Source organism: Myotis yumanensis, unplaced genomic scaffold, assembly GCF_028538775.1.
Source record: "Myotis yumanensis isolate MYYU_CA2020_CCGP unplaced genomic scaffold, mMyoYum1.0.hap1 SCAF_23, whole genome shotgun sequence".
Taxonomy (NCBI): Eukaryota; Metazoa; Chordata; class Mammalia; order Chiroptera; family Vespertilionidae; genus Myotis; species Myotis yumanensis.
In genome coordinates this window covers 2,366,122-2,390,271 of record NW_027223774.1, presented here as the reverse complement: position 1 = coordinate 2,390,271, position 24,150 = coordinate 2,366,122, and the positions used below count along the sequence as shown (strand labels likewise).

The 24,150-nt window shown below is 55.7% G+C and overlaps 2 protein-coding genes and 1 pseudogene across 3 annotated transcripts in view; 2 read left to right on the top strand and 1 right to left on the bottom strand.

Annotated features, from left to right (window-relative positions):
* Positions 1 to 24,150, bottom strand: part of LOC138999548 (patr class I histocompatibility antigen, A-126 alpha chain-like) — a 375,823-nt gene that overhangs the window by 315,041 nt on the left and 36,632 nt on the right. The gene's annotated exons all lie outside the window — the stretch shown is intronic.
* LOC138999567 (saoe class I histocompatibility antigen, A alpha chain-like) overlaps positions 1,876 to 24,150 on the top strand; it is a 372,085-nt gene continuing 349,810 nt past the window's right edge. Inside the window, exons 1-8 of one of the 2 annotated variants that reach the window (XR_011469400.1) lie at positions 1,877 to 1,957; positions 2,073 to 2,357; positions 2,589 to 2,864; positions 3,402 to 3,677; positions 3,801 to 3,915; positions 4,338 to 4,370; positions 4,514 to 4,561; positions 4,710 to 5,218. Coding sequence is in view for 1 of the 2 variants with exons in the window: in XM_070401726.1 (XP_070257827.1) it covers positions 1,885 to 1,957; positions 2,073 to 2,357; positions 2,589 to 2,864; positions 3,402 to 3,677; positions 3,801 to 3,920; positions 4,338 to 4,370; positions 4,514 to 4,561 (1,111 nt within the window). In the remaining variant the exon portion in view is untranslated. Of the gene's footprint in view, positions 1,958 to 2,072; positions 2,358 to 2,588; positions 2,865 to 3,401; positions 3,678 to 3,800; positions 3,921 to 4,337; positions 4,371 to 4,513; positions 4,562 to 4,709; positions 5,219 to 24,150 lie in introns of those variants that run through there. The other variant, XM_070401726.1, reaches the window with a different exon arrangement.
* On the top strand, positions 5,306 to 7,644 carry LOC138999535 (THO complex subunit 5 pseudogene; annotated as a pseudogene).

Genomic DNA, 24,150 nt, shown 5'->3' with positions numbered 1-24,150 from the left:
CTATTGGTTAGGGCCCATGTTTACATTTAAAAAAAAAATTGAGCCCTAGCTGGTTTGTCTCTATGGTTGGAGCATAGGTCTGCGGACTGTAGGGTCCCAGGTTTGATTCAGGTCGAGGGCACATGCCCAGGATGTGGTCTCAATTCCCAGTAGGGGACGTGCAGGAGGCAGCAGATCCATGATTCTCTCTCACTATGGTTGTTTCTATCTCTCTCTCCCTCTCCCTTCCTCTCTGAAATCAATAAAAATATATTTTAAAAAATTTTATTTCAGACAGGAACTGAGAGGGAGACAGAGATGGAAACATCCATGATCTGAGAGAACCACGGATAGGGCGCCTCCTGAATGCCCCCCACTGGGGATCTAGCCCAACACTCTGCAGGTGCCTCACAGGGAATAGAACCCTGGCCTCCTGGTTCATAGGTCAATGCTCAGCCACTGAGCCACACCCGGCCTGGCCCATGTTTATGTAACAGAACGAATGGCACAGACACTAGGATTGCTGAGATTTGGTGAACTGGCTCACACTTTCTCAATAATGAACATGAATGCCCAAGCTGGTTTGGCCCGGTGGGTAGAGCATCAGCCTCCAGACTGAAGGTCTGATTCCAGTCAAGGGCACATGTCAGAGTGGTGGGCCCAATCTCCAATGTGGGCCCAATCCCCAATGGGGCGAGCAGGAGGAGGCCAATCAAAGATTCTCCCTCATGATTTATGTTTCTATCTCTCTCCCTCCCTCTCCTTTCTCTCTGAAATCAATAAAAATATATATATTTTTAAAATGAACATGAGCTTCTCCCTTCAGGAAATATCACCTGGCAGGTGCCAACTGACAGTCCTATTGTCTTGATACAATGTCAGCCCCCAAGAGAAAACCAGAATGTTGGAACAGGTGTGTCCCACCACGTGAGCTAGACCGCTTCCCAGTGCGGACACGCTTTTCTAGGGGGCTCTGTGGGAACAGAAACTCATGTGAGCTTTGATGATGTGATTAAATGCATCAGCACGGGAAGGTCTCTAGGACTTAGAGACACAAGGCATCACTTTACATAACCTGTATGAGGACAAGAGCCACCCAGCAAGAGAGCCCTGTGGGACTGTGACAGAACAGAACAGAAACTATTCATTATTCCCCAGCCAGCGGGGCTCGGTGGTTAAACATTGACCTATGAGCCAGGCGGTCAGAGCTCAACTTTTTGTCAGAGCACATGCCTGTGTTGTAGGCTCCATCCCCATTGTGGGGCATGTAGGAGGCAACCGATCAATTATTATTTCTTATTAGTGATGTTTCTATCTCTTCCTCTTCCTTCTTCTCTGAAATCAATATAAAATATATCTATTTTTAGAAACATGACTCCTGTTACCATCTCACAGGCCGTGAGCATGCGACGTGGATTAATAACTGTCTCACCCTGTGTGATCCGTGAGTGTCACTATGATGACGTCACCACATCCACAAGGTTATCTGGGCGCCTGCCTGTGTGTGAGGCCGCACAGAGATGGTGACACCAAAACCTTGGAAAGTCCCTGAACAGCACAGCGCCCGGGCCAGGCCTCTGGGACAGTGTGACGGGCGCCCCGCGCAGGAAGAGGGGCAGGACCGAGTCCCAGGGCCCAGGCCTGTGCTCAGGGCTCTGCCGGGACAGAGTCGGGGGTGGGGGAGAGGGGGTGGGCAGCTCCGTGGTGGGGACTCCCCAGCGCCCTGGTTTCACTTCTCTCCCAACCTGTGTCGGCGCCTCCTTCCTGGAGACTCGAGACGCGTCGCCACTTCTCACACCCATTGGCTGAGCGGTTTCTGGAGCAGCCAATCAGCGTCCCCGCGGCTCCCGGTTATAACTCCTCCGCGGAAGCGCCCGGACTCAGACCGTCCCCCAGACGCCGAGAATGCGGATCCGGAGGCCCCCCACCCTCCTCCTGCTGCTCTCGGGGGCGCTGGTCCTGACCCCCAGCTGGGCCGGTGAGTGCGGGGTCGGAGGGGGCGGCGGTGCGGGAGCAGCGAGGGGACCCGGCGGGGGCGCGGGGCCGGGAAGGCGCGTGTCCAGCCCCGGCCCTGCCCCCCGTCCGCCCCCCAGGCCCCCACTCCCTGAGGTATTTCTACACCAGCGTGTCCCGACCCGGCCGCGGGGAGCCCCGCTTCCTCTCCGTCGGCTACGTGGACGACACGCAGTTCGTGCGGTTCGACAGCGACGCCCCGAATCCGAGGATGGAGCCGCGGGCGCCGTGGATGCAGCAGCCGTGGGTGGAGCAGGAGGATCCGGAGTATTGGGACCGGGAGACGCAGATCAGCAAGAGCAGCGCACAGGCTTTCCGAGTGAACCTGCAGACCGCCCTCGGCTACTACAACCAGAGCGAGGACGGTGAGCCGCGCGCCGGGCCCCTCCCGACCCCCCTCCCCACGGACGGGCCGGGGTCGCCCCGAGGGTCCGGGTCCGAGCGTCACCCGGAGGCGGCGGGACCCGCCCGGCCCCCACCCGGGAGGAGCCGCGGGGACTTTGACCCGATGTCACTTTCAGTTTCAGATTCAGTCCCCGCGGGGCGGGCGGGGCGGGGCTGACCGCGGGGCGGGGCTGACCGCGGGGCGGGGTCAGGGTCTCACACCTTCCAGGAGATGTATGGCTGTGACCTGGGACCGGAGGGGCGCCTCCTCCGGGGGTACGAGAAGTGGGCCTATGACGGCGTTGACTACATCGCCCTGAACGAGGACCTGACCTCCTGGACCGCGGCCGACATGGCGGCTCAGATCACGAAGCGCAAGTGGGAGGCGGCCGGTGTGGCTGAGAGAAAGAGGATCTACCTGGAGGGCCTGTGTGTGGAGTCACTGCACATTTACCTGGAAAAAGGGAAGGAGACCCTGCAGCGCCCAGGTACCAGGGGCCCTGGGTCCGCCCCCTCTCCCCGGGGCTGGGACTTCTACAAGGAGACAGGACAGAGGGTCAGTGTCAGACACCCCTCCTTGGGGTCAGGAGGGGGTCTCCTTGGATGTCAGGTCAGGTACCAGAGGGACCCCCTCCTCTCAGGGTCAGTTACGGGTGCAGGCTCTCCTGGGGTGCAGGGAGACCCTCCTGAAATAACCCATCAGCGGTCCCCATGGGCCCTGCAGGGGCTCTGGGACCCACGGGACCTTCTCTCTCAGGCCTTGTGCGCTGCCCACACCCACTGTGTCTGAGGCCTGACCCCAGCTTTTCTGAGGCACATGGCCTCCTGCCCTGGGCTGTCTCTCTGATTCTAGAACTTTATGAAGACTAGAGAGCCTTCCAGGTGCCTATGTCCAGAATGGTGTGTGGGCTCTGTGCTCCCTCTCCCACCCCAGGTGTTTGTCCACTCTCAGGACGGTCACATGGGCGCTGCTGGAGTGTCCCTTGGCGGATGCAAAGTTCCTGCATTTTCTCCCCTCCCCTCAGACCCTCCAAAGGCACACGTGACCCACCACCCCGTCTCTGCCAGTGAGGTCACCCTGAGGTGCTGGGCGCTGGGCTTCTACCCTGCGGACATCAGCCTGACCTGGCAGCGTGACGGGGAGGACCAGACCCAGGACATGGAGCTGGTGGAGACCAGGCCTGCGGGGGACGGGACCTTCCAGAAGTGGGCAGCCGTGGGGGTGCCCCCTGGAGAGGAGCAGAGATACACGTGCCATGTGCAGCACGATGGGCTGCCCGCGCCCCTGACACTGAGATGGGGTGAGGAGGGGCCGTGGGCACAGAGCCTCTTCTCAGGGCAACAGGGGCCCTGGGGGACCTCAGTGGGGTCGGGGCTGAGGCCTGGGGTCTGGGCCCTCACGCTCCCTTCCCTTCTCCTCCCAGAGCCGCCTTCTCACACCTTCATCTTCATCATCATGGGCATCGCTGGGGGCCTGATTCTGCTGGGAGCCGTGGCTGGAGCTGTGATGTGGTGGAGGAGGCGCTCAGGAGGACAGGGGTGGGGTCTTTGTCTCTTGTTCCACTGGGGTTTCAAGCCCAGGTAGAGGTGTGTCCCACCTCATTCACAGGAAGCACCATCCCCACCCGTGTGATGGCCATTGTGGGGCTCTGTGCTCACACTTACTCTGTAGTGAGGCTCGTGGGAAAATGAGGGACCCACTTATCACCTGATGATGCTGGTGGTGGGGACCCCGATCCCAGCAGCCCCAGGTCAGAGGGCAGGTCCCTGCTGAGCACAGACCTCCAGGAGGGCGGTGGGTCCAGTCCTCACACATGCACTTCCCTCAGTTTTCCTGGTCCTGCCCTGGGTCTATACACAGGGTTCTGGAAACTTCTCTGGGGTCCAGGACTAGGCCTTCCTTTAGGACCTCATGGCCCTGCCTCCTCCCTGGTCTCTCACGGGATGTTTTCTTCCCGCAGGTGAAAAAGGAGGGAGCTACTCACAGGCTTCCAGTGAGTATGGAGGGGGGACCCCTGAGTCACTGTGACAGTGCAGATGGGAGCCATGGGGACGCGCCCCCATAGTTCCTCCTTAGTCTCCTGCCCTGGGGCTCTGACCCGTCCTGGTGTGTCTCCCCCCCTCCCCCACTTCCCAGGCAGTGACAGCGGCCAGGGCTCTGATGTGTCTCTCTCGGCTTCTAAAGGTGAGACCCTGCCGTGGGGAGGGGTGGGCAGAGGGGAGGACTGGGTGGTGGGGAGTCTGTGGGACACTGTGGGCATGAAGTGGGCTTTGAGAATGTCACCAGTTACAGCCACTGACCTGAATGTGTTCATGATGATTTTCCTCCACAGCATGAGGCAGCTGCCTTGTGGGGACTGAGTGTTGGAAGATGTTCACGCTCCCACTTCCTTGCTGGGAGCCAGTACATCCTTGCTGCTTGACACAGTTGCTGCAGGGAAGAAACATCTGCACAGCATATGTTTCAAGGGACTTGGTGTATATGGCTTACTGTTCTTAATATGTTTGCTCACCTTCTTGGCGCTATGTGTTTTAACCAAGGTCACCTCTCTGAGAAAGGTTGTTTCCCCAGGTAGGATTTTTCCCCTGAAGTCAGGAAGGGAATAAAACCCCTTAACTAAGTGCCAGGCGGGTAGTTAATCACTTTAACTATGAACAATCACGCCTAAGCTGCATAATCTATACTCCCTGGAATGGAGATAAGAAACACCCTAACCTTTGGAATAGAAATTGACAAGATTAAAATCAACTAGTATAAATACAGATGTAACAAGACAATAAAAAACAGAACCTGGCTGGAGAACTTTGCTAGAGATCCTGGCTGGGCTGCTGATCAATTGAACGCTGTCTCCATGTCATTCCTTCTTCGCCGACTCTGTCCACAGCTTTGGGGACCCCTGGACCTGCGGGGGTTGGACCCCAACACCTGCCGTCATTGAATTGAAGATCACGCTGTGCCCCCCGAGGCTCCGCTCCCTTTCACCTGCATCGCCTTCGCCCAAGGAGGCCTTCCCAGGTCGTGGCCACAGCCATCCCTGAGGTCTCTACTGTTTCTTCAAGACCTCACCAAACGACCATGTCATTAGAGTTGAGAAAGAAGCGGAAGCGCAAGGAGATTCCAAGTGATGGAGCTCCAGCGGAAGGGAAGCGGAATCGTTCTGACCCTGAGCAGGAAGGCAAATACTACAGTGAGGAGGCTGAGGTGGACCTGGGGGACCCTGGAAGAGACTATGAGCTGTACAAGTACACGTGCCAGGAGTTGCAGCAACTCATGGCCAAGATCCAGGGCCTGAAGAGCAGGGGAGGCAAGGATGCAGCAGTTGAGATTGAAGATCGCAGGATCCTGGGCTGTGTTCATTTCATGACTCTAAAGAAGCTTAACCGATTAGCCCACGTCAGGTTGAAAAAAGGACGAGATCAGACCCATGAGGCCAAGCAGAAAGTAGACGCCTGTCACCTGCAGCTCCAGAACCTGTTGTATGAGCTGATGCACCTGCAGAAGGAGATCACTACATGTCCGGAGTTCAAGTCAAAGCATGGAGAAATTGATCTGGTCAGTTTAGAGGAGTTTTATCAAGAGGCTCCTCCAGATATCATCAAGGCTGAGATCACCATGGAAGACCCTCATCAGCAAACCCTTGCACGTCTGGATTGGGAGCTGGAGCAGCGGAAAAGGTTGGCGGAGAAGTACCGAGAGTCCCTCTCCATCAAGGAGAAGATCCTTAGGAGATTGAAGTAAAGAAGGAATACCTGAGCAGCCTCCAGCCTCTCCTGAACAGCATTATTCAGGCTTCCCTCCCGGTGCAAGACTACCTGTTCATGCCTTTCAACCAGCTCACAAACAGTATGAGACAGCCAGACACCTGCCGCCTCCCCTCTATGTCCTCTTTGTCCAGGCCACGGCGTATGAGCAGGCCTGTGATAAAACACTGTCTGTGGCGATCGAAGGCAGTGTGGATGAAGACAAGAACCTGTTTAAACCTCACGAGGAATCCCAAGATGACCAGAGCGACTCGGATGCCGAGGAAGAGCAGACCACGGAACGCCGGCGACCCACACTGGGAGTCCAGTTGGATGACAAACGCAAGGAGATGCTGAAGAGGCACCCGCTGTCCGTCATGCTGGACCTGAAGTGCAAAGATGACAGTGTGCTTCACCTGACCTTTTACTATCTCATGAACCTCAATATCATGACAGTAAAAAGCAAAGTGACAACTGCCACGGAGCTGATCACCCCCATCAGTGCAAGTGACTTGCTATCTCCTGACTCAGTCCTGAGCTGTCTGTATCCTGGGGATCATGGAAAGAAAACGCCAAATCCAGCCAATCAGTACCAGTTTGATAAAGTGGGCATCCTGACTTTGAGAGGCTACGTCCTTGATTTGGGACACCCCTACTTGTGGGTACAGAAGCTGGGTGGCCTCCACTTCCCTAAAGAGCAGCCTCAGCCCACGGTGATCGCTGACCACTCGCTGAGCTTCAGCCACATGGAGACCACCATGAAACTGCTAAAGACCAGAGTGCAGTCCCGCCTGGCCCTCCACAAAGAGTTCGCGTCCCTGGAATCCGGCATTGTACCAGTTACTAGTGATTGCCACTACCTCTTCCCTGCAAAGGTTGTCTCTCGCCTGGTGAAGTGGGTGACGATTGCCCATGAGGATTACGTGGAGCTGCATTTCACCAAAGACATTGTGGAGGCAGGACTGGCTGCGGACACCAATCTCTATTACATGGCACTCGTGGAAAGGGGCACAGCCAAACTCCAGGCAGCTGTGGTGCTGAACCCCGGCTACTCCTCCATCCCACCCATTTTCCAGCTCTGTCTGAACTGGAAAGGGGAGAAAACCAACAGCAATGATGACAATATTCGGGCCATGGAGAGCGAGGTCAACGTGTGCTACAAGGAGCTGTGTGGGCCCTGGCCCGGCCATCAGCTTTTGACCAACCAGCTGCATTGCCTGTGCGTGCTACTAGACATCTACCTGGAGACCGAGATCCACGATGACAGCGTGGAGGGGCCCAAGGAGTTTCCCCAGGAGAAGACGTGTCTGCAGCTTTTCAGGAGTCCCAGCACAATGAAGCCATTTAAATATAACCATCCTCAAGGATCCTTCAGCCATCGCTGAGCTGCTCGGCCTGCTGTTTCCCCTGTGCCCTCAGTGCTGTGCCTCCGCTTTCTCTTCTGTTCCACATGTGGCTCCTGATAGTCTCCAAAGACAGGTTTTATATTTCTAGCCAATTAAAGTGTCATCTGACCAAAAATAAAAAGATATAGGTGGTTAGGACTCGACTCCATTATTCAAGCGTAACACCTAGTATTCACTAACACAATTACCATGTGATCACGCAGCCAAACTGTTACAACCGATTTACAGCCGTGATTCTCCAACCTTCATGTGCACCAGAATCAGCTGAGGCTTGTCAAACACACGTTGCCTGGCTCCACCCCGAGTCAGTTCTGTGGGCCAGGAATGGGGTCCTTTAATGGACAAATGTAACAAGATCCCAGGTGATGCTGAGGCGGCCTGTCTGGGGACTACACATTGAAAATTGCTGCTCTCAAAGAGTATATTATTATGGAAATGAATTTCAATCAGCGTCTGAAATAGCCTATAGGATGCAGCTTATGTTGAACTGTTGTTCTTCCAGAGGGTGGCAAGCATTGGAAGTGTGGCCATGTTGCACTTCAGCGTGATCTCTGCCGATGGCACTGTGGACTTGTTTGAGTGAAGTCCTTGCAGACATAACATTCATTGTCACAGTTGGGTATTGATTTATCAGTTCTTTGAAGAAAAAATTTTGAGAAGGTGTGGGAGGAATCTGTTTCATAAAATTGCACCATGAAGCTCATGACTAACCTTTGACTAGCAGGAGTTTTAAGTATGCTATGAGAAATCTGTAAGGAAGAGTGAAATTACCAAGCAGTGAAAGAAATGTGAGCTTGCCAGACAAGGATTTCGGTGTAGATTTTTGTCTTTATTCGTTGATCTTCAATAAGTGACTGTGAAACATTGAAGAAAGAATCCGCCATTGTTACACCACATCTGGGTGTCGCTGTTTACATTTCTTTGTTGAGCCTATATCGTCATAAGCTTTTTAGCAAGAATACGTGGAGCACTTCAGTTTCATGGTCAAGACCGGATCAGAGGCCATGGATACTGACAACAGATCGGTCTGTTTCATTCTGTCTTTTTCCGTGGTCATATCTCCTGCCGAGTCTCGATCTATAAGCGAAACCTAGACAACCTACAAGAATGTGTTTTGTAGTTGATCTAGGAAGAATACAGAAGACATTGCTGTTATTTTTGGTGAAGAAAGTCAATTTTGTACAGTTTATGTCAACATAAATAAAATGTGAATTTGTTTAAAAGAAAAACAAAACAGCGAAGTTAAAACGGGGGTGGGGGGTAAGGGGGGCGGGGTGGAGAGGATAAGAGGGAGGGGTTGAGCTTTGCCATTTTAAAATGGCGGCTGCCAAGCCCCTGGAGCCAAAAGGGAGGCTGCCTAAACTCCCTTCTTTGACAGAAAGGATGACTCCTTTATTCCCACACAACTGTGGACAAAAGGAGAGGCCACATGCTGACCCCACGAGCTCAGGGAAGGCCTGCGTGGCGGTCTTGCAAACTGAAAGGCCTAAAGCAACCGATCGCAGGGATGGTCTGAAGGGAGACTGTTACTAAGAGCAGTTGTGGTGGGTAGTCGCATCCCAGGCGGGAGTCGTCCCTGACAAGGTCAGTGTTTACCTGAACCTATGGTCCTTTTGCATCTAAGACACAACATACCTATGAAATGTCAGAGGAACTTGTAGCATTAGCCCCCCCTTCCCCGACACACAGGCAAATGTGCCTGGGCGTCCTGCATGACAGAGACCATAAATTCCTTCATTGCTATTGTTATCACGTGTGTTGTTGCCTATTAACTATCTATCCTGCACCCACCAAAGGAAAAGAAGTAGGTGTCGCCCTGGCCAGTTTGGGTCAGTGAGTAGAGCCGACGTCTGCCTGCAGTGGACCTTAGGATCCCGGGTTCAATTCGGGTCCAGGGCACATGCCTGCCCAGTCCCGGGCTCGACCGAGCCCCACTAAGGGGCGCGCAGGAGGCGGCCGATCCAAGATTCTTTCTCATTGATGATGTTTCTCCCTCCCTCCCTCTCCCTTCCTCTCTCCAACCAATAAAGCTGTTTTTTTTTTTTAAAAAAAAGAAGTATGCGCTTATCATTTTACCTTTTATGCAATCCAAGAGGTTCCCCCCACCCCCGCTTTCCTCTGTCCCTCCCTCCCTCCCTCCTTCATCTATCACCAGTGGATTTCCTGAAACCCACTTACGTCTCCTCCTTGGATTGTCACTTATAAAACAAAGTGACACCCCAGCTGGTTTTGGTCAGTCGGTACAGCATCGGCCCGGGGACCAAAAGGTCCCGGGTTTGATTTCAGTCAAGGGTGCAGTCCCAGGTTGGGGGCTCCATCCCCAGTAGGGTGTGTGTGTGCAGGAGGCAGTGGAGGGGTGATTCTCTCTCTTTGTGGATGTTTCTATAGCTCTCTCCCTCTCCCTTCCTCTCAGAAATCAATAAAAATATATTAAATAATAATTTTAAAAAAGAATGAATAAAACAAAGTGAAAAACAGCTCTTCTCTGGAGCATTGTCCCAACCTCTTGAGATTCTGCTTCCCGGCAAGTGTGGACAGCTTGGCTCAAGTAAACTCATAAAAGTTCTCTACGGGTTTGCATGTTTTTCGGTGAACACGACGTATACACCTGCTGGTTTCTGAGGGCGAGGCAACAACATCTGTCCAGGAGGTCTGCTGTGAAACTGTAGAGGAGTCTGTTTCTGCTATCAAAGGCCAGGTCACCCTTAGAAAGAGTGTAGGAAACAACAAGAACAACAAAAACACACAAAAAGACAGAAATTGGATTTACAAAGAGAAAACAGACAGAAGCGAACCTAGGGATGCTCCGAGTACTGTGAGAGGGTATCTACCTTCTCCTCACTCACACTGCTTTTGGGAAAATGGAAATGATCCTAAGAGGTGAAGGTACTGAAGCTCTTGAAGACACCGACCGACTGGGGCTACTTTACCCGTTATTAACCCTACCCAACCAAGTCTCTGTCTCCCTGGGAGTCAAGCTTGTGTGGTACCTAACCGACCGAGGGCTGTTTTAAAATCAGAATCTGTCTGCTTCCACTGAGGAAATGGGACAGGGGCAACCTATATTTTCCTGGTCAAATCGGCCCCAATTCACCTGATAGGGAGAGAAAGATTTGTCTTTGTCTGTCTGTCTGTCTGTCTGTCTGTCTGTGTTTGTCTTTAAGCCAGTGATGCCAACATATGTTGGTTGTTGCTTTTTGTGTTTTTTGTAGAAGGGTGATGTGTATGTAGACCTCAATTAGCCAGAGAAAGGAAGAAAGAAAGAAAGAAAGAAAGAAAGAAAGAAAGAAAGAAAGAAAGGAAGAAAGAAAGAAAAAAGGAAGGAAGGAAGGAAGGAAGGAAGGAAGGAAGGAAGGAAGGAAGAAAGAAAGAAAGAAAGAAAGAAAGAAAGAAAGAAAGAAAGAAAGAAAGAAAGAAAGAAAGAAAGAGGGAGGTCCTCAGTTCAGTCCTGACTATGACCTTCTGGGGCAGGGCAGGGCATGGCACGGCACACCCGGTCGGTCGCCGCCAGTGGTGTGGTTTTTGGTTTCCAGCCAGAAACCCCTTTGTGGTCCACTTCAGTCCACCTAATACCTTTCCTGGCTGGGGAGAGTTCCTATGGATCACAAGGACAAACCCAAAGGAGGAGAAAGTTCAGAATGCCTAATTCACGTCTGCCCATTTCTACACGACACAACCGTCCATAGTGTCCAAGTGACTTGACCTACATTTTTCATGTCTGAGAAAGAAGTTTCCATCTGAGATACAGGTAGTTATCTATAAACGTACCTGTGTGTTATTTATAAACGATGTGCCTCCATTCAAAGTACTAGTATGGCGATCCACTCCCTTCCATTCACGCCCCTCCGTCTGCCGACTGCGCAAGTGCTGTCCCTGAGTTGGCTCCGCCCTGTGACAACAACGAACCAACCCGGCCCTCTGGTCGACCACGCTTTGACGCTTATAAAAGCAGTCACCAGGAAGGTGGCACATGACAAGGACAGGTTGCATCGTCATCACGTCATCACCAGGGTAGTGGGGACGCAGGGTTGGCCACCGGGGGTGGGGATGGGTGCTTTGACAGCTTCATTCTCTCTCTCTCCTCTCTCTCTCTCTCTCTCTCTCTCTCTCTCTCTCTCTCTCTCTCTCTCGCCTAGCAGTCAAGAAGGAAGACACTCCCAAGATGCGGATGAAGGACTGTCAGTTAGACTTTGAAATTTCCTCCGCGAGTGAATAAGGGGCGATTTAGGAATTTTCTTTCAGTGACCACGCCCTGCACTGTGCTGCCACCGCAAAGGCCGCCTGAAAACATCGCTAAAGGGTTGAAGGGTTGATAGTAATAGAAACAGGAAGGGTAAGCATGGCAACGTATTTTCCGGGATTTTGTTTGTTTGAGAGACCTATAAATGTATAACGCTGTGAAAAGTCTTATGTTCCTGAATAACTTTAGTATTTTGGTCAAAGGAATTTGGATGATTTTCCTGGCTGCAAGCGGGTTAATTCCTCAACACCAGGCTGACAGGCATGTGCTAGGAGGCCCCAGCAGCTCTGTTCCTCTGCTGTGTGGACAAGCCCTTCTGGAACTGGGGGCCCTGCCTTGTGCCCTGAACCCCTCCTGGCACAAGTCCTGAGACCTGTGGGTTCACCAGCAGCACCAGGAGGACCACTCACATCCAGGTTCAGAGCCAGCAGCAAGTCCCCTTCACATCAGGGGTTAGTGGACCACGTAGAAAGTAGCATTGGATCCACCCACTGAGCCGCCACAATGAGGTCGGAGATGCCCAGGGAGAAGGAAAACCCTGGAGGGAGTGATATAATGGTGCTGAGCCCTGCAGCCCAACCGCATCCCAGCAGCTCCAGTGTCTGATCCTGACCCCTCTGCACCTTTTTTCATCAGGAACTGACATGTAAAGTGGGGAGACAGGTTATTACATGATGCAGGACCAGATGGTGGCCTCTGAAATTGTCTTTATTTCTGAACATTGCTTTGCAACCTTCCACCCTAGGATTAACTTCCACAGATGCACCTCGAACCTAAATCCCCACCCCCTCCTCAAGGAAATCAGATTCATGTTTCTGCTTGTAGGACACTTTGTGTTTAGATCCCATGAACTCCCCAACCTTTGTCCCTGCAATCCTGTACCCGGGCTGGGTCCGTCCTTTTCCTCATTCACACTGAGCATGAACATGAAACATGAGTGGCCCCGCATACTGCACCCCAATCCAAGGTTTCTGGTTCCAGGGTCCTAGAAGGAAGCCCTTGTTAGGTGCACCTGGGGAGCAGGGTCACTAGCGGGCACATCACAGGCTCCATGTCATGAAAATGCCACGTCATAAACCTCCCAAGAGCTATAGGACTTGGTGACAAGACAGATGGTCCTGGGTTGTCCTAACTCCCTTAGTGTCCCCATGAGCTCAGCCCGGATCAGCACAAGTCTCTCCTTGTTGACAGTCCCCTGGATCCTGTAACACTCCAGGGGGACGGGGTACAGCTCGAGCTCTAAACTGCGCAGCCCGGCTGTGTGGCCCAGCAGCTTCTCCACGGTGGCCATGGAGATGTGGTTCTCAGAGATGGTGAAGTCCCTGAGCTGGTGACAGCGGCTCAGGACAGGCAGGATGGCCTTGACTTGGGAGTCCACCATCCCACAGTTATCTAGGCCCAGGTCCTGGAGGCTGGGTGCCACTGCCTCCAGCAGAGCTCGGAGGGGCTCAAGACTAAAATCGGTGAGGTTGGCGCCATACAGATGCAGGGACTTCAGCTGCCTGAGGTTCGGGCACTGGAACAGGTGTGTCAAGTCTGAATGTGTCAGGTGTGAGCAAAACCATATGGAGAGTTTGTCCAAGGGTGTCTTGCAGGCACCTGGGGAGAGATGGAGCGATTAGTTCCTGGGGACGGCAGTGGTAAAATGAGGGGGGCTTCCAGGTGGAGGAAGACCAATTTGTCCAAGCGCAAGGCTGTCCTGACAATCTGATGAAGGCCAGCACCCAGGAAACCCAGTCTCCTTTTAGGCTGGGTCAAGTTCACGACATCTCCAGAGCTTCCTTTCCTTAGCTGCCAAGCAGAGCACTGCTCTCTGGAGGGGGACTGGACATAAGGAAAACCATGGGAACCTGCTCAGAGAGCCTCACAGTGTCTAGGTCAAGGGTAGGCATCCGTGAATCTTAAATTTGGGAGTCAAAACGAAGAGTGCTCTCAACTCAGGCTTCCTTTTGTCCATTGCTTGGTTCCAGGCACCAAACCTCTGGGCCACAGGAGGCTCTTTCATCTAATGCCTAAAAGGAACAAACCTGGCCCTAGCTGGTTTGACTCAGTGGACACAGCTTTCAAATATCTCAGTTTCAATTCATGGTCAAGGGCTCAGATCTCTCTTGCAGGCTCAATGCCTGGCCCAGGTTGGGGCATGTGCTGTAGCAACCAATTGCCTCTCTCACACATCGGTATTTCTCTCTCTCTCTCTCTTTTCCTCCATTTCACTCTTTAGAAATCAATGGAAAAATATATCCTCCGGTGAGGATTTAAAGAAAAGGGAGAGAGTGACCACAGGAAGAATCTGCAGCATCAGCTGGGAGGCCAGTCTGCAGAGGCGACTTCCAAAGCAAACCACCTCCCACTCTTTGCAGTCCTTTCCCTCCCGCTGCCTTAGCTGCAGGATACTGCCTTTCCTTTCTACTAATGACCTTCCTGGAGCCCAGGACCACCTCTGACAGATGGGGAAGCTGAGACAGGCTCACGTGTGTTCACATGCCCAGTGGACAAAGAACTCTCTGTGTCCTAGAGTCCCCGACAGTGAGGTGCCTGAGCACGGGGTTCCCTGTGGAATCTGAGCCAAGCCTGGGGTGAGGGGGCCAGTGAGCAGCTCAGCCATGTGTGTAGGGTCTGCTCCTTTTCTCAGCCTGAGGGAGGTGTAGGCCTAGGTGTGGGTGCAAGTGGACAACTGATGAAATTGATGGGCAGACATTGGGTTATAACTTCAAAATTCTGGCAAAATAAAATAAGATCCGTACACACACACACACACACACACACACACACACACAATTACTGAGAATCTTAGTCTGTGGTGTAATGGCATCTATACTAATAACGGAGTAATATGCTAATTAGACCAGACATCTTCCAGGCGTTCTTAGTGACAAAGCCATGGTGGCGGGGGCCAAGGCAGAGGCGGTTAGGGCGATCAGGCCAGCAAAGGAGAGCATTTAGGCTTGACCAGTCTGGTGGGTAAGGCAGTTAGGGGCAATCAGGTGATCAGAGAAGGACAGTTGAGGGTGACCAGGGTGGCTTGGGAAGGCAGCTGGGAGCAATCAGGCCAGCAGGCAGAGATGGTTATGGGTGATCAGGCAGGCAGGAAGGCAGAGGCGTTTAGGGGCGGTCAGGCAGGCAGGCAGGGGAGCAGTTAGGGGCATCAGGCAGGCAGGCAGAGTAGTTAGGGGCAGTCAGGCAGGCAGGCAGGGGAGCATTTAGGGGCATCAGGCAGGCAGACAGAGTAGTTAGGGGCGATCAGGCAGGCAGGTAGGTGAGCGGTTAGGAGCCAGCATTCCCGGATTGTGAGAGGGATGTCCCCCAAGGGGTCCCAGATAGGAGAGGGTGCAAGTCAGGCAGAGGGACCCTCCTTCCCCCACCCCCCATTCACAAATTTCATACACCGGGCCTCTAGTTATGATAGAAGAACGATGTGTGTTTCTTCCTGAAATCCTGCAGGGAGTGCCCTTTTCTCTCTCTCCCTGGGAGAGTGGGGCTCTTTTCTCTCTGTGTGTCTCCTATACTGTGAGTGTGAGTGTTGCTTTGTGTACATGAGGCAGGAAAGGAATAGAGAGAAATCCCTAGAGAGACTGTGTCCATTGGTCAAGTCTCAGAAGTAGTTTGACTGGGCAACATGCCAGGCCTGTTCTTCCCATTGGACATTGTAATGCTTTTCTTCTCATTCCAGGTCCCCACAGATGATCCAACCAGGAAACCAGTCACATCTACCATCACCGTGGCTTCTGCTCCTCCTATGAGCTCTGTGTGAGGACTCACATGTTCCAACCATGTGAGCACAGTGAGCGTGAAGAGCACATGTGCTCACAGCACCCCTGACCTCTGTTCTGTATTAACGTCCACTTTCCTCTCTCCCAGGAGGAAGCAGAGGCAGAGAGTGGGAAGCAACATCCCCAGACAGCACTAAGCTCACTCCTCAGTGACCTTGACACCAGATGAGAGCTGTGTGGTCCAGAGGTCTGAGTTCCCACCACCTGCCCTGGGCTCCTCCCCATGGTCCTGTCGCCATCCTGTGTCACAGATGAGGGAATGGGGTCCTGACAACTCAATGCTGGGGGTGCCAGTGTCCTGAGCCAGCGAGGGGGGAGGTGAGAGGAGGAACAGATCTGGAGGTGCAGGAGCTGAGGGTTATGGGGATTCACTATCCCCTTCCTGTGCCACCTGCACCGCAGTTTCATAAGCTGCACCCATTGCTCCTGAAGGGAAAGGATATTTGGTGACTCTGGGATTTTTAAAAAACTGGAGTCTCCCTACTTGTACTTGGTAATGGCGTCAGGGGCCTATAGGGGTATGAAGACCCTGCTTCTGATGGATGTTACTTACTGAACCCGCCCATGTCCATCTTAGGGCTGCATCTGAGGGACCCTTGTTATCTATAATAATAAAAGCATAATATGCTGATTAGACTGGAGAGCCAAAAGAAGGCAGGCAGAGTGGCTAGGGCAAAGAGATAGGCAGGCAGAGTGGTTAGGGGTGATCAGGCAGGCAGGTAAGTGGTGAGGGGTGATCAGGCAGGCAGGCGAGTGGTTAGGAGCCAGCAGTCCCAGATTGTGAGAGGGATGTCCAAATGCCAATTTAGGCCTGAGTGGCATCCTGCTCAGGCCTAAATTGTCAGTCGGACATCCCCCGGGCATCCCTGATCACGAGAGGGTTCAGGTGAGCTGATGGACCGCCTTTCCCGTGCACAGATTTTGTGCACTAGGCCTATAGTTTACTCATAAAAGTTCCCACAGCTTTGATGGGACGCCTGGCATGTTCTGGGTGAAGTGGAGCTCAGAGCACCAGCCTGATGCTCCTTCAGGGAGACAGTGGGCAGAGAGCGCCCCCTGCAGGAGGAGGGGCGTGGCCCAGGCCCAGGCCCAGGACTGGCTCTCAGGTCTCCGCCCCAGGGAGGAGTCTGGAGCAGAGCAGCTCAGTTTTGGAGACTCCCCTTCTCCCTGGGGTTTCCCTTCTCCATCTCAGATTCCCTTTGGGTCCTCCTTCCCGGATACACATGAGGATGCCTCACTGCTCACTCCCATTGGGTGTCTGGTTTCAAGAGAAGCCAATCCGCCTTCCATGATATAACCTCTCAGGGGACCCGCCCGGACTCAGATGGTCCCAGGACACCAACGATGCCGGTCCTGAGGCCACCCCACCCTCCTCCTGCTGCTCTCGGGGATGCTGGTCCTGACCCCCAGCTGGGCCGGTGAGTGTGGGTACAAGGGGGCGGCGGTGTGGGGAGGAGCAAGGGGACACGGCGGGGCCCTGGCCCTGCCTTCCGTTCGCCCCCCAGGCCCCCACTCCTTGCGGTATTTCTTCACCGCGGTGTCCCGGCCCGGGCGCGGGGAGCCCCGGTACCTCTTCTTCGACTGCGTGGACGACACGCAGTTTGTGCGGTTCGACAGCGACGCCCCGAATCTGAGGATGGAGCCGCGGGCGCCGTGGATGCAGCAGCCGAGGGTGGAGCAGGAGGACCCGGGGTATTGGGAGGAGCAGACGCTGTGCGCCAAGGGAGCCGCACAGACTCACTGAGTGGGACTGAAGATCGCCCTTGGCTACTACAACCAGAGCGAGGACGGTGAGCCGAGCGCCGGGCCCGTCACGACCACCTCCCTCCCCACGGACAATGAGACCAAAACTCTCACACAAAAGCAGGAACAGGCAGACTATCCACCAAAAAAAGAGAAATAACAAACACCCAGGAGATTAGGGCGGAGGTCAGGACCCTGGCTTGAGCTCAGGCTGACCTGCCCAGGAAGGGCTCGCTGTCCAGGGTCCTGGAGATGCGCTTCATTAGGACACGTGACAAGGCCTGGGGGAGGCCTGAATCCCTGTGTGTGTGTGTGTGTGTGTGTGTGTGTGTGTGTGTGTGTGTGTGTGAGATCTCATGAGAGTGTCACTGAGGTGCCTGTTGGGATGTGATCACACCTTCAGCGCCAATAAGGACAGGAGAGAGCAGGGCGGGCTGCGGCCACAGCCCTCTCTTCCTCGCCGCCGCCACCCAGAGGACGGTCCGCTCAGACGCAGGGGGCGGGGGGGGGGGGGGGGGCGGTGCCGCGTGAGCGCCTGAGGCCCGGGGCCCAGGAAGGGGCAGCGGAACCGGGGTCCCCGCCGCCGTCCCGGGAGCCCCTGGCGTCCCCTCAGCCCCGCCCCCGACTCCGACCTTGACGCCGACCCCGACTCAGGCTCCTCGCTGCCAGGGGCCGCCCCGGCGTCGGGGGGGCTCGGCAGTGGAGCAGGAGCGGCAGAGCTGGAGTCGGGGCGCTCACCGGGGTGCGGGGGGCACCGGCCCCGACCTCAGCCGTGGGCTCTCTCCGAGGCCTCCGGGCCGCATCCCCAGAAGGCCTCCCGCCGGGGCCCTGCGGCCGCCCCCGCTGCTCGCTGAGCCCCAGGTCTGGGGGCTGCGCGCCCCGGGACCCTGGACACCTGCGCGGGTCGGACCCGGAGCCGGACTCCCCTCCCCCCCAGCCGGCCCCGCGGCCCCGCCTCCCCCAGCGCTGACCTACCTGCCGGGCCCCCGGGCCCCCGACAGGCGGAGGCCTAGGAGCCGAGGAAGGACGGCGGACCCCATCCCGGACGCGGGTGGAGGGACGGGCGGGTCCCAGGAGGGACAGTCGGGCGGCCCGGGACCCGGAAAGGAGGCTGCGCGCCTACCAGCAGCTCTGTGGGTCTGAGTCCTGGGCTGGTCCTGCCCGCCGCCCCCTCCGGGAAGGCTTCCTGGGTCGCCCTGCGCCTCGCGGGGCCTCCTCGCGTCCCGGTGCTGTGTCCCCAGAGGCGGCGGGTGCTGGGAGCGGCGTGCGCTGTGCTGTCTCCATGGACGCGCAGGGGACCGGCCTGCGCTGGGCGATGGCGAGTCCCAGAGACGCGGTCGGTGACTCAGAGCAGGAGCCGCTCCATGTGGAGGGGAAGGGGCTTCTCCACCAACAGAGTCACCTCCTCCCCAAGTCGCCACGCGCCTGGGGGCCGCCCTCCTCTCAGTCTCACCGCTGGAGGCCTGTTGGAGGGGACGCGGCTGCAGACACCCCCGCCTCCCTCCCTCCCGCTCTGCCCTGTCCCCGTGGGAACCGCCCCGGGCCCCTCAGCAAGGCCATCAGCTCTGGCTCCCGGGGGAGCCCCCTCTTTCTGAGCGAGAGGGAGGGGCTCCCTCCTGCTGAGCACAGTTTTCAATGAGAAAAGGAGCCGCACTGATCAACTGTCCTGATCACAGAGGGAGAGGCCATGGCCCCACACACAGCCCAGAACGCGCAGGATCCTGTGAAATGGGTGCCTGTGGGGTCAGTGCCCTGAGGCTCACACTCAGGGAGAATGCATTTCAATTATGGGGACAACACACACATTGTAGAGAAAACAAACCAACACCCCCACTTTAAAGCCTTGAGGTTGGGCCCTGGGAGGCGTGGCCTTTGGGGTGAACATGCCATTTGCTGCCCCTGTTGGCTCCCGAAGGTGTGGCTGCAGGAGCCGCCTCCCTCCCGCGGGGGGCGCTCTGCACAGGGAACTCGCCACAGGCCAGCGACTCAGGTGAAGCTTTAAAGGCCCAGGAGCTCCGGGCGGACGCTTCCCACTCAGCCCCCGGGGCTCCTCACACTAAGGTGCCCCGCAGGCGGGGAGCTGCAGGAGGCAGATGGGAGAGGGGGTCAGAGGCCCCACCTCCACGGGGGTCATGGCAACGAGACCCCAGCTCCCCCTCCTCCCCCCACAGACTCCCTGGGGGAGAAGCAACCAGGTGTGGGGACCGGAACCCCAAAGGAAAGAGGAGCCTCCTGCGCTGCCCGCAGACAGAGCTGGGGACCCAGAGCCGCGTTCACCCCGCGGAGGCGCCCGCACTTCACTCCTGGGAGGGGCCCCCGCGGGTCGGGGCCCAGGAGGAGCCGCCCCAGCACCAGGCCCGGCTCCTGGGCCGCTGGTCCCGCTCTGGGGCCTGAAGGGGGACAGCGCCACCCCCTCTGCTGCACTCAGGGCTCAGCAGGTCTGAGGTCCGCCCTCTCCTGGGACCGTCCTCAGGGCGAGGCCTTTGGGGGGGAAGCCGGGCTGGGCCCCGGGCGCAGCGGATGGGAACCCGGCCGCGGGCATCCACAGTCCGAGCCTGAACTGAGGTCTGGGCAGAAGGGCGGCTCTGTTCCCTGGAAACGGCGGGGAAGGTGGACGAGCTGCTGGAGACCCGCCCAGGCACAGCCCGGAGCAGCGCAGCCCTGCGAGGAGGCAGGGAGGGTTTGGGGAAGGCGGGTACTAGGGGCGGACTTACCCCGACAGGGAGGAGCTGTGCACCAGGAGCCACAGGTGCCCGCGCCCTGGGCCGCCCGCGGCAGCTGGAGAGGAGGCTCAGGGGACCCATCCCCGCGTCCCGGCCGCACTTGGAACTCAGGGCCAAGGCCCACCTGCAGCCTGACCTGCTACGGACCGTGGGCGGCTGCGGGACAAGCGGGCCCGGCCACAGCCGAGTCCCAGGCGGCCCTGAGGGACTGCAGACACCCGAGAGGGGGGGGGGGGCGAGGGGGCGTTCAGGCGCGTCGGGCCTTGGTGTTGCGTGGGGGGCTGAGGGCAGCCGCGCGTCGCAGGGGAGGCCCCGGCAGAGGGCATCCCGACCACAGGCTGCTTCTGTGGCCTCCGGGCCTGAGGACTCGGGGACCCCGTGGGCGCCCAGCTGCAGCTCAGGACCCAGGAGCCGCCTGGGCAGCGACCAGTTCCCTCCCCGGGGAGGCCCGCAGCCTGGACCTGCCCGGCCCGCGTCCTGCCCGTGTTTGGGGGGCGGGTCCCGGGACTCGGCCTAGCAGCCAGTGCAGAGGGCTCCTCCCGGAGGGAGCGGGGGAAGGGGACACTGAGCTGAAGGGCCCAGAATAAACCAGGGACACAGCCCACATCCCCCGGGTCCCAGCAGCAGCAGCGGAGATGGTGGCAGAGCCCCGGAGCTCTCCCTGCAGGCCGGCCTGGGCAGCAGGAGGCAGCCGCACCCCGCCCCCTCCCCATGGCCTGGTTGCTGACATCAGCAGTGTGTTTCCCCTCCCTCAGACTGATACTCCCATCATTTCCTTTCATCTTTCCCAAACCGATGGATTTTAATTTCTATTTTTCTTATTCCACATTCTCATTCCTGTTCACATGTGTTTATTACAAATACACTTGTTTGACGTTTGTATTTCTTCTTTTCCACATTGTTTCCTCGTGTGCGGTACTTGTGGATTGGGTGGTGGATGCTGTTAGATATTGGACTTCAGAGAGAAGGAGAAGCAGCCCCCACGGGAACTGGTCTGACACACGAGGCCTCAGTGCTGTCGGGAGCTGGTCCGGAGCTCACAGCTGGGCCGGGTTCCTCTCCTGCTGGACACAAGTCACCTCTGAGAGAGTCACCCTCAGACCCGGCAGCCCTGAGGCCCTGACAAGGGAGATAGAGCAACACCCACTCACTGCGTCTAAACACAGACACACACAGGGCCGCTCGCAGCTCACAGAGGACCACACAGATCCCTGCGCTGGCTCCTGGCAGAGAGGCTGCTTCTCCCCAGCGGCCCCTCCACCCTCGGTGCAGCCGGCCTTCTCCCTAGATGGTCACTGAGCTGCCCACCCATAGAGCTGCCCCTCCTGACACCACCATCTAGAGCAGCCTGCTCCCCAGACCCTCCCCCAGGCCGCACATCCAGAGCCCACACCCTAGATGTGTCCTCTCTCCCCCCTTCCCACTAGGATGCCCCATGGTCCCGTGGGATGCGTTCTCCCTCCAGCAATGATGACGAACCCACCTTGCCTGCCCACAGGGAGCCTCCTGGGCTTTGGCTGAGTAACACTGGGCCACGGGTCCCTTCTTCTGTCAACATTTTTGTGCGTCTCTGACTTTGATTCTGGCCCTGAGTTTGTATCTCTGGGGTGTGAGGTTGACATAGAAAAGTTTCATGTTTTCCTTCATGGTTTTTCATCTTTGGGTCCTGGATGGAGAAATTTTCACTACACAACTGTAAAGGCTTCATATATAATTTCATCTGGGGGAGAGCATTCCAAGGGCGAAGGGAAACAGAATTGTTAGAATGTTGGGGGGAAGTTAAGGGGAGGAGCAGTAGGTAAGGGATTCTAGGGTGGAATCTACAGGTGACATCCTCTAATTTATGTTTTATAAGTATGTGCGGGGCCTACAGGGAGCTGCTGTCTGTTGGGTTTAATATCCATTTTCTCTTGCAGTAAAGTCCTGTGTGCCTGCCCATGTTCACCAGGTGAACAAACACAACACCAAGGGTCCCAGGTGATGGACACAGGATGGCTGCAGTGAGGAGTGTTTGTGAACCCTTCACCCTTAAGGTGTAACTCACATTTGAGTTCATGCCTGTGCAGCTTGGTGTTAAATGCGAATTAATTACATTCTCCTGGCAGCTGTGAGTGAGGGTGTATCTGAGACCCACACACACAACTGAAGTCAGTGACACATGGAGAACCATGGCTTCCACGTGAAGACAACTGTCACCTCCATCCATCTATGAGCCACACGGTGCCCTGTGGGGGCAGAGACTGGAAACTAAGGGCATTTAGCCCGGCACTGTCTCATGTGGCAGCTCCATGACGCCCCTGGCGGCTGAATTGAAGGTCCATGACATGAAAGTCCCCGTGCTCGACACAGGAGCCACGTGTCAAGGGCTCAGTGGCCACAGCAGCTGGTGGCTGCCACGTAGGAGGAACCGAAGCAGAGCGAGTCCTCGCTCACAGAATGTCCTGCTGGACAGACTGCTCTGCACAGGGTTGGGGCCTCAGGTCAGAGCACTCGGCCCATTTGCATTAAAGGGCTGGGCCTGGCCGGTGCAGCCAGTGGGGTGAGCGCTGTCCTGGTCACTAAAAGGTGTCAGGTGTGACCCCGGGTCAGGGCGCGTAGGGGAGCCAACCAATCAGGGCTTCTCTCTCGCATCCACGTTCCTCTCTTTCTCCCTCTCCCTTTCTCTCTCTCTAATGTCAATAAAAACATATTTTTAAAATTCAAAGGAATAAAAGGGCCAAGATGGCGTCTTCTGACACGTCAGGTTTCTGTCTGGGATGTGAGCGCACACTCAGCTGGGGTGGAGAAACCACATGGGTGTCTGTGGGCCTGGTGTCTTCAGGCACAAACTGCTCCCTGTCCCAGAGGGGACACCCCTGTCCCTCCACCTCCCTCCCAAGCTGAGGACACTCCCTGTCAGATTTTCAGTGTGATCTCTCTTCTAGAAGGTCCCAGGGGCAGTGCTGTGAGCTCAGTTTTGAGGTGCAGGGACCCCCTCCCTTATGCACAGGGATTGTGGGAAGAGAAGAGGAGGGAAAGGCAGGGCCAGTTGGGATTCTCTCCCTGGTTTATCCAGATCAACCTTTCTCAAAGTGTGGTCTGTGGAATCCTGAAATATCTGAGAGCCTTTCCAGGGAGGTTGGGGGGGGGGAGGGGGGGCTCAGCACTGTTGGAGGAGATGAAGGACATTCTCGCCTTTTCACTCCGCTAACATGGGCGCTGAGGCCAAGCTCAGCATGAATGGGCTGACACCCGACCTCCATGGTCCTTCCTCTTGCCCAGCACTGACTTGCAGAGAGAAGACAGACAGACAGAGCACAAAAACAGTTTCGCTTTTAAACGATACAACACGATTGATGGAGGTGAAATTATTCTCTTTACTAAAGGCTCATCCTTCCATCCACATTTTTAAAACATCGTGGCCTCCAGTGGAGATGCCCCAAAGGTGAAAGCAGTGCCTGCATCGCCCACAACCACAGGACAATGACCACCATCCTCCCCACAACCAGCATTCAGAGCCGCCTGGAATCCGCCCAACAGGATCCTACAGCAGCCACAGACTCAGAGCCACAGAGAGCAGACTGCTGGCTGCTGGAGGGCAGGGGAGGGACTGGGCACAGCAGGTGAAGGAGGAGGAAACACAACATGGTCCTTACAGTGTGGTCAAGGGAGGGAAAGCACAGCACAGGGAACACAGTCAATCACATTGTACCAACTACATGTGAGGCCACATGGTACTAGAGGTATGGGGGTGATCACTGTATAAGTTATATGAATGTCTAACCAGAGTTGTACACCTAAACTCATACAATATTGTACATCAACTATATTTGAAAAATTAAAAATATTTTTAAAAAGAAGACATATGTATGTTGCATTCATTACACAAATGGATTAATTTCTTAACTGTCTTTAATAAAAATGGAGGATAAAAAAACCTTATATGATGTCCTGGAAAGTACACAAAAAACACTTCTGCCACATTCCCAAGTCTCATGTACCAGGGAGATCATGTGTGGGCGCTGAGCTAGCCTCTTTCTCATGGGATCCCATGTTTACTTTTTTAAAAATTATATTTTATTGATTTTTTACAGAGAGGAAGGGAGAGGGATAGAGAGTTAGAAACATTGATGACAGAGAAACATAGATCAGCTGCCTCCTGCATACCTCCT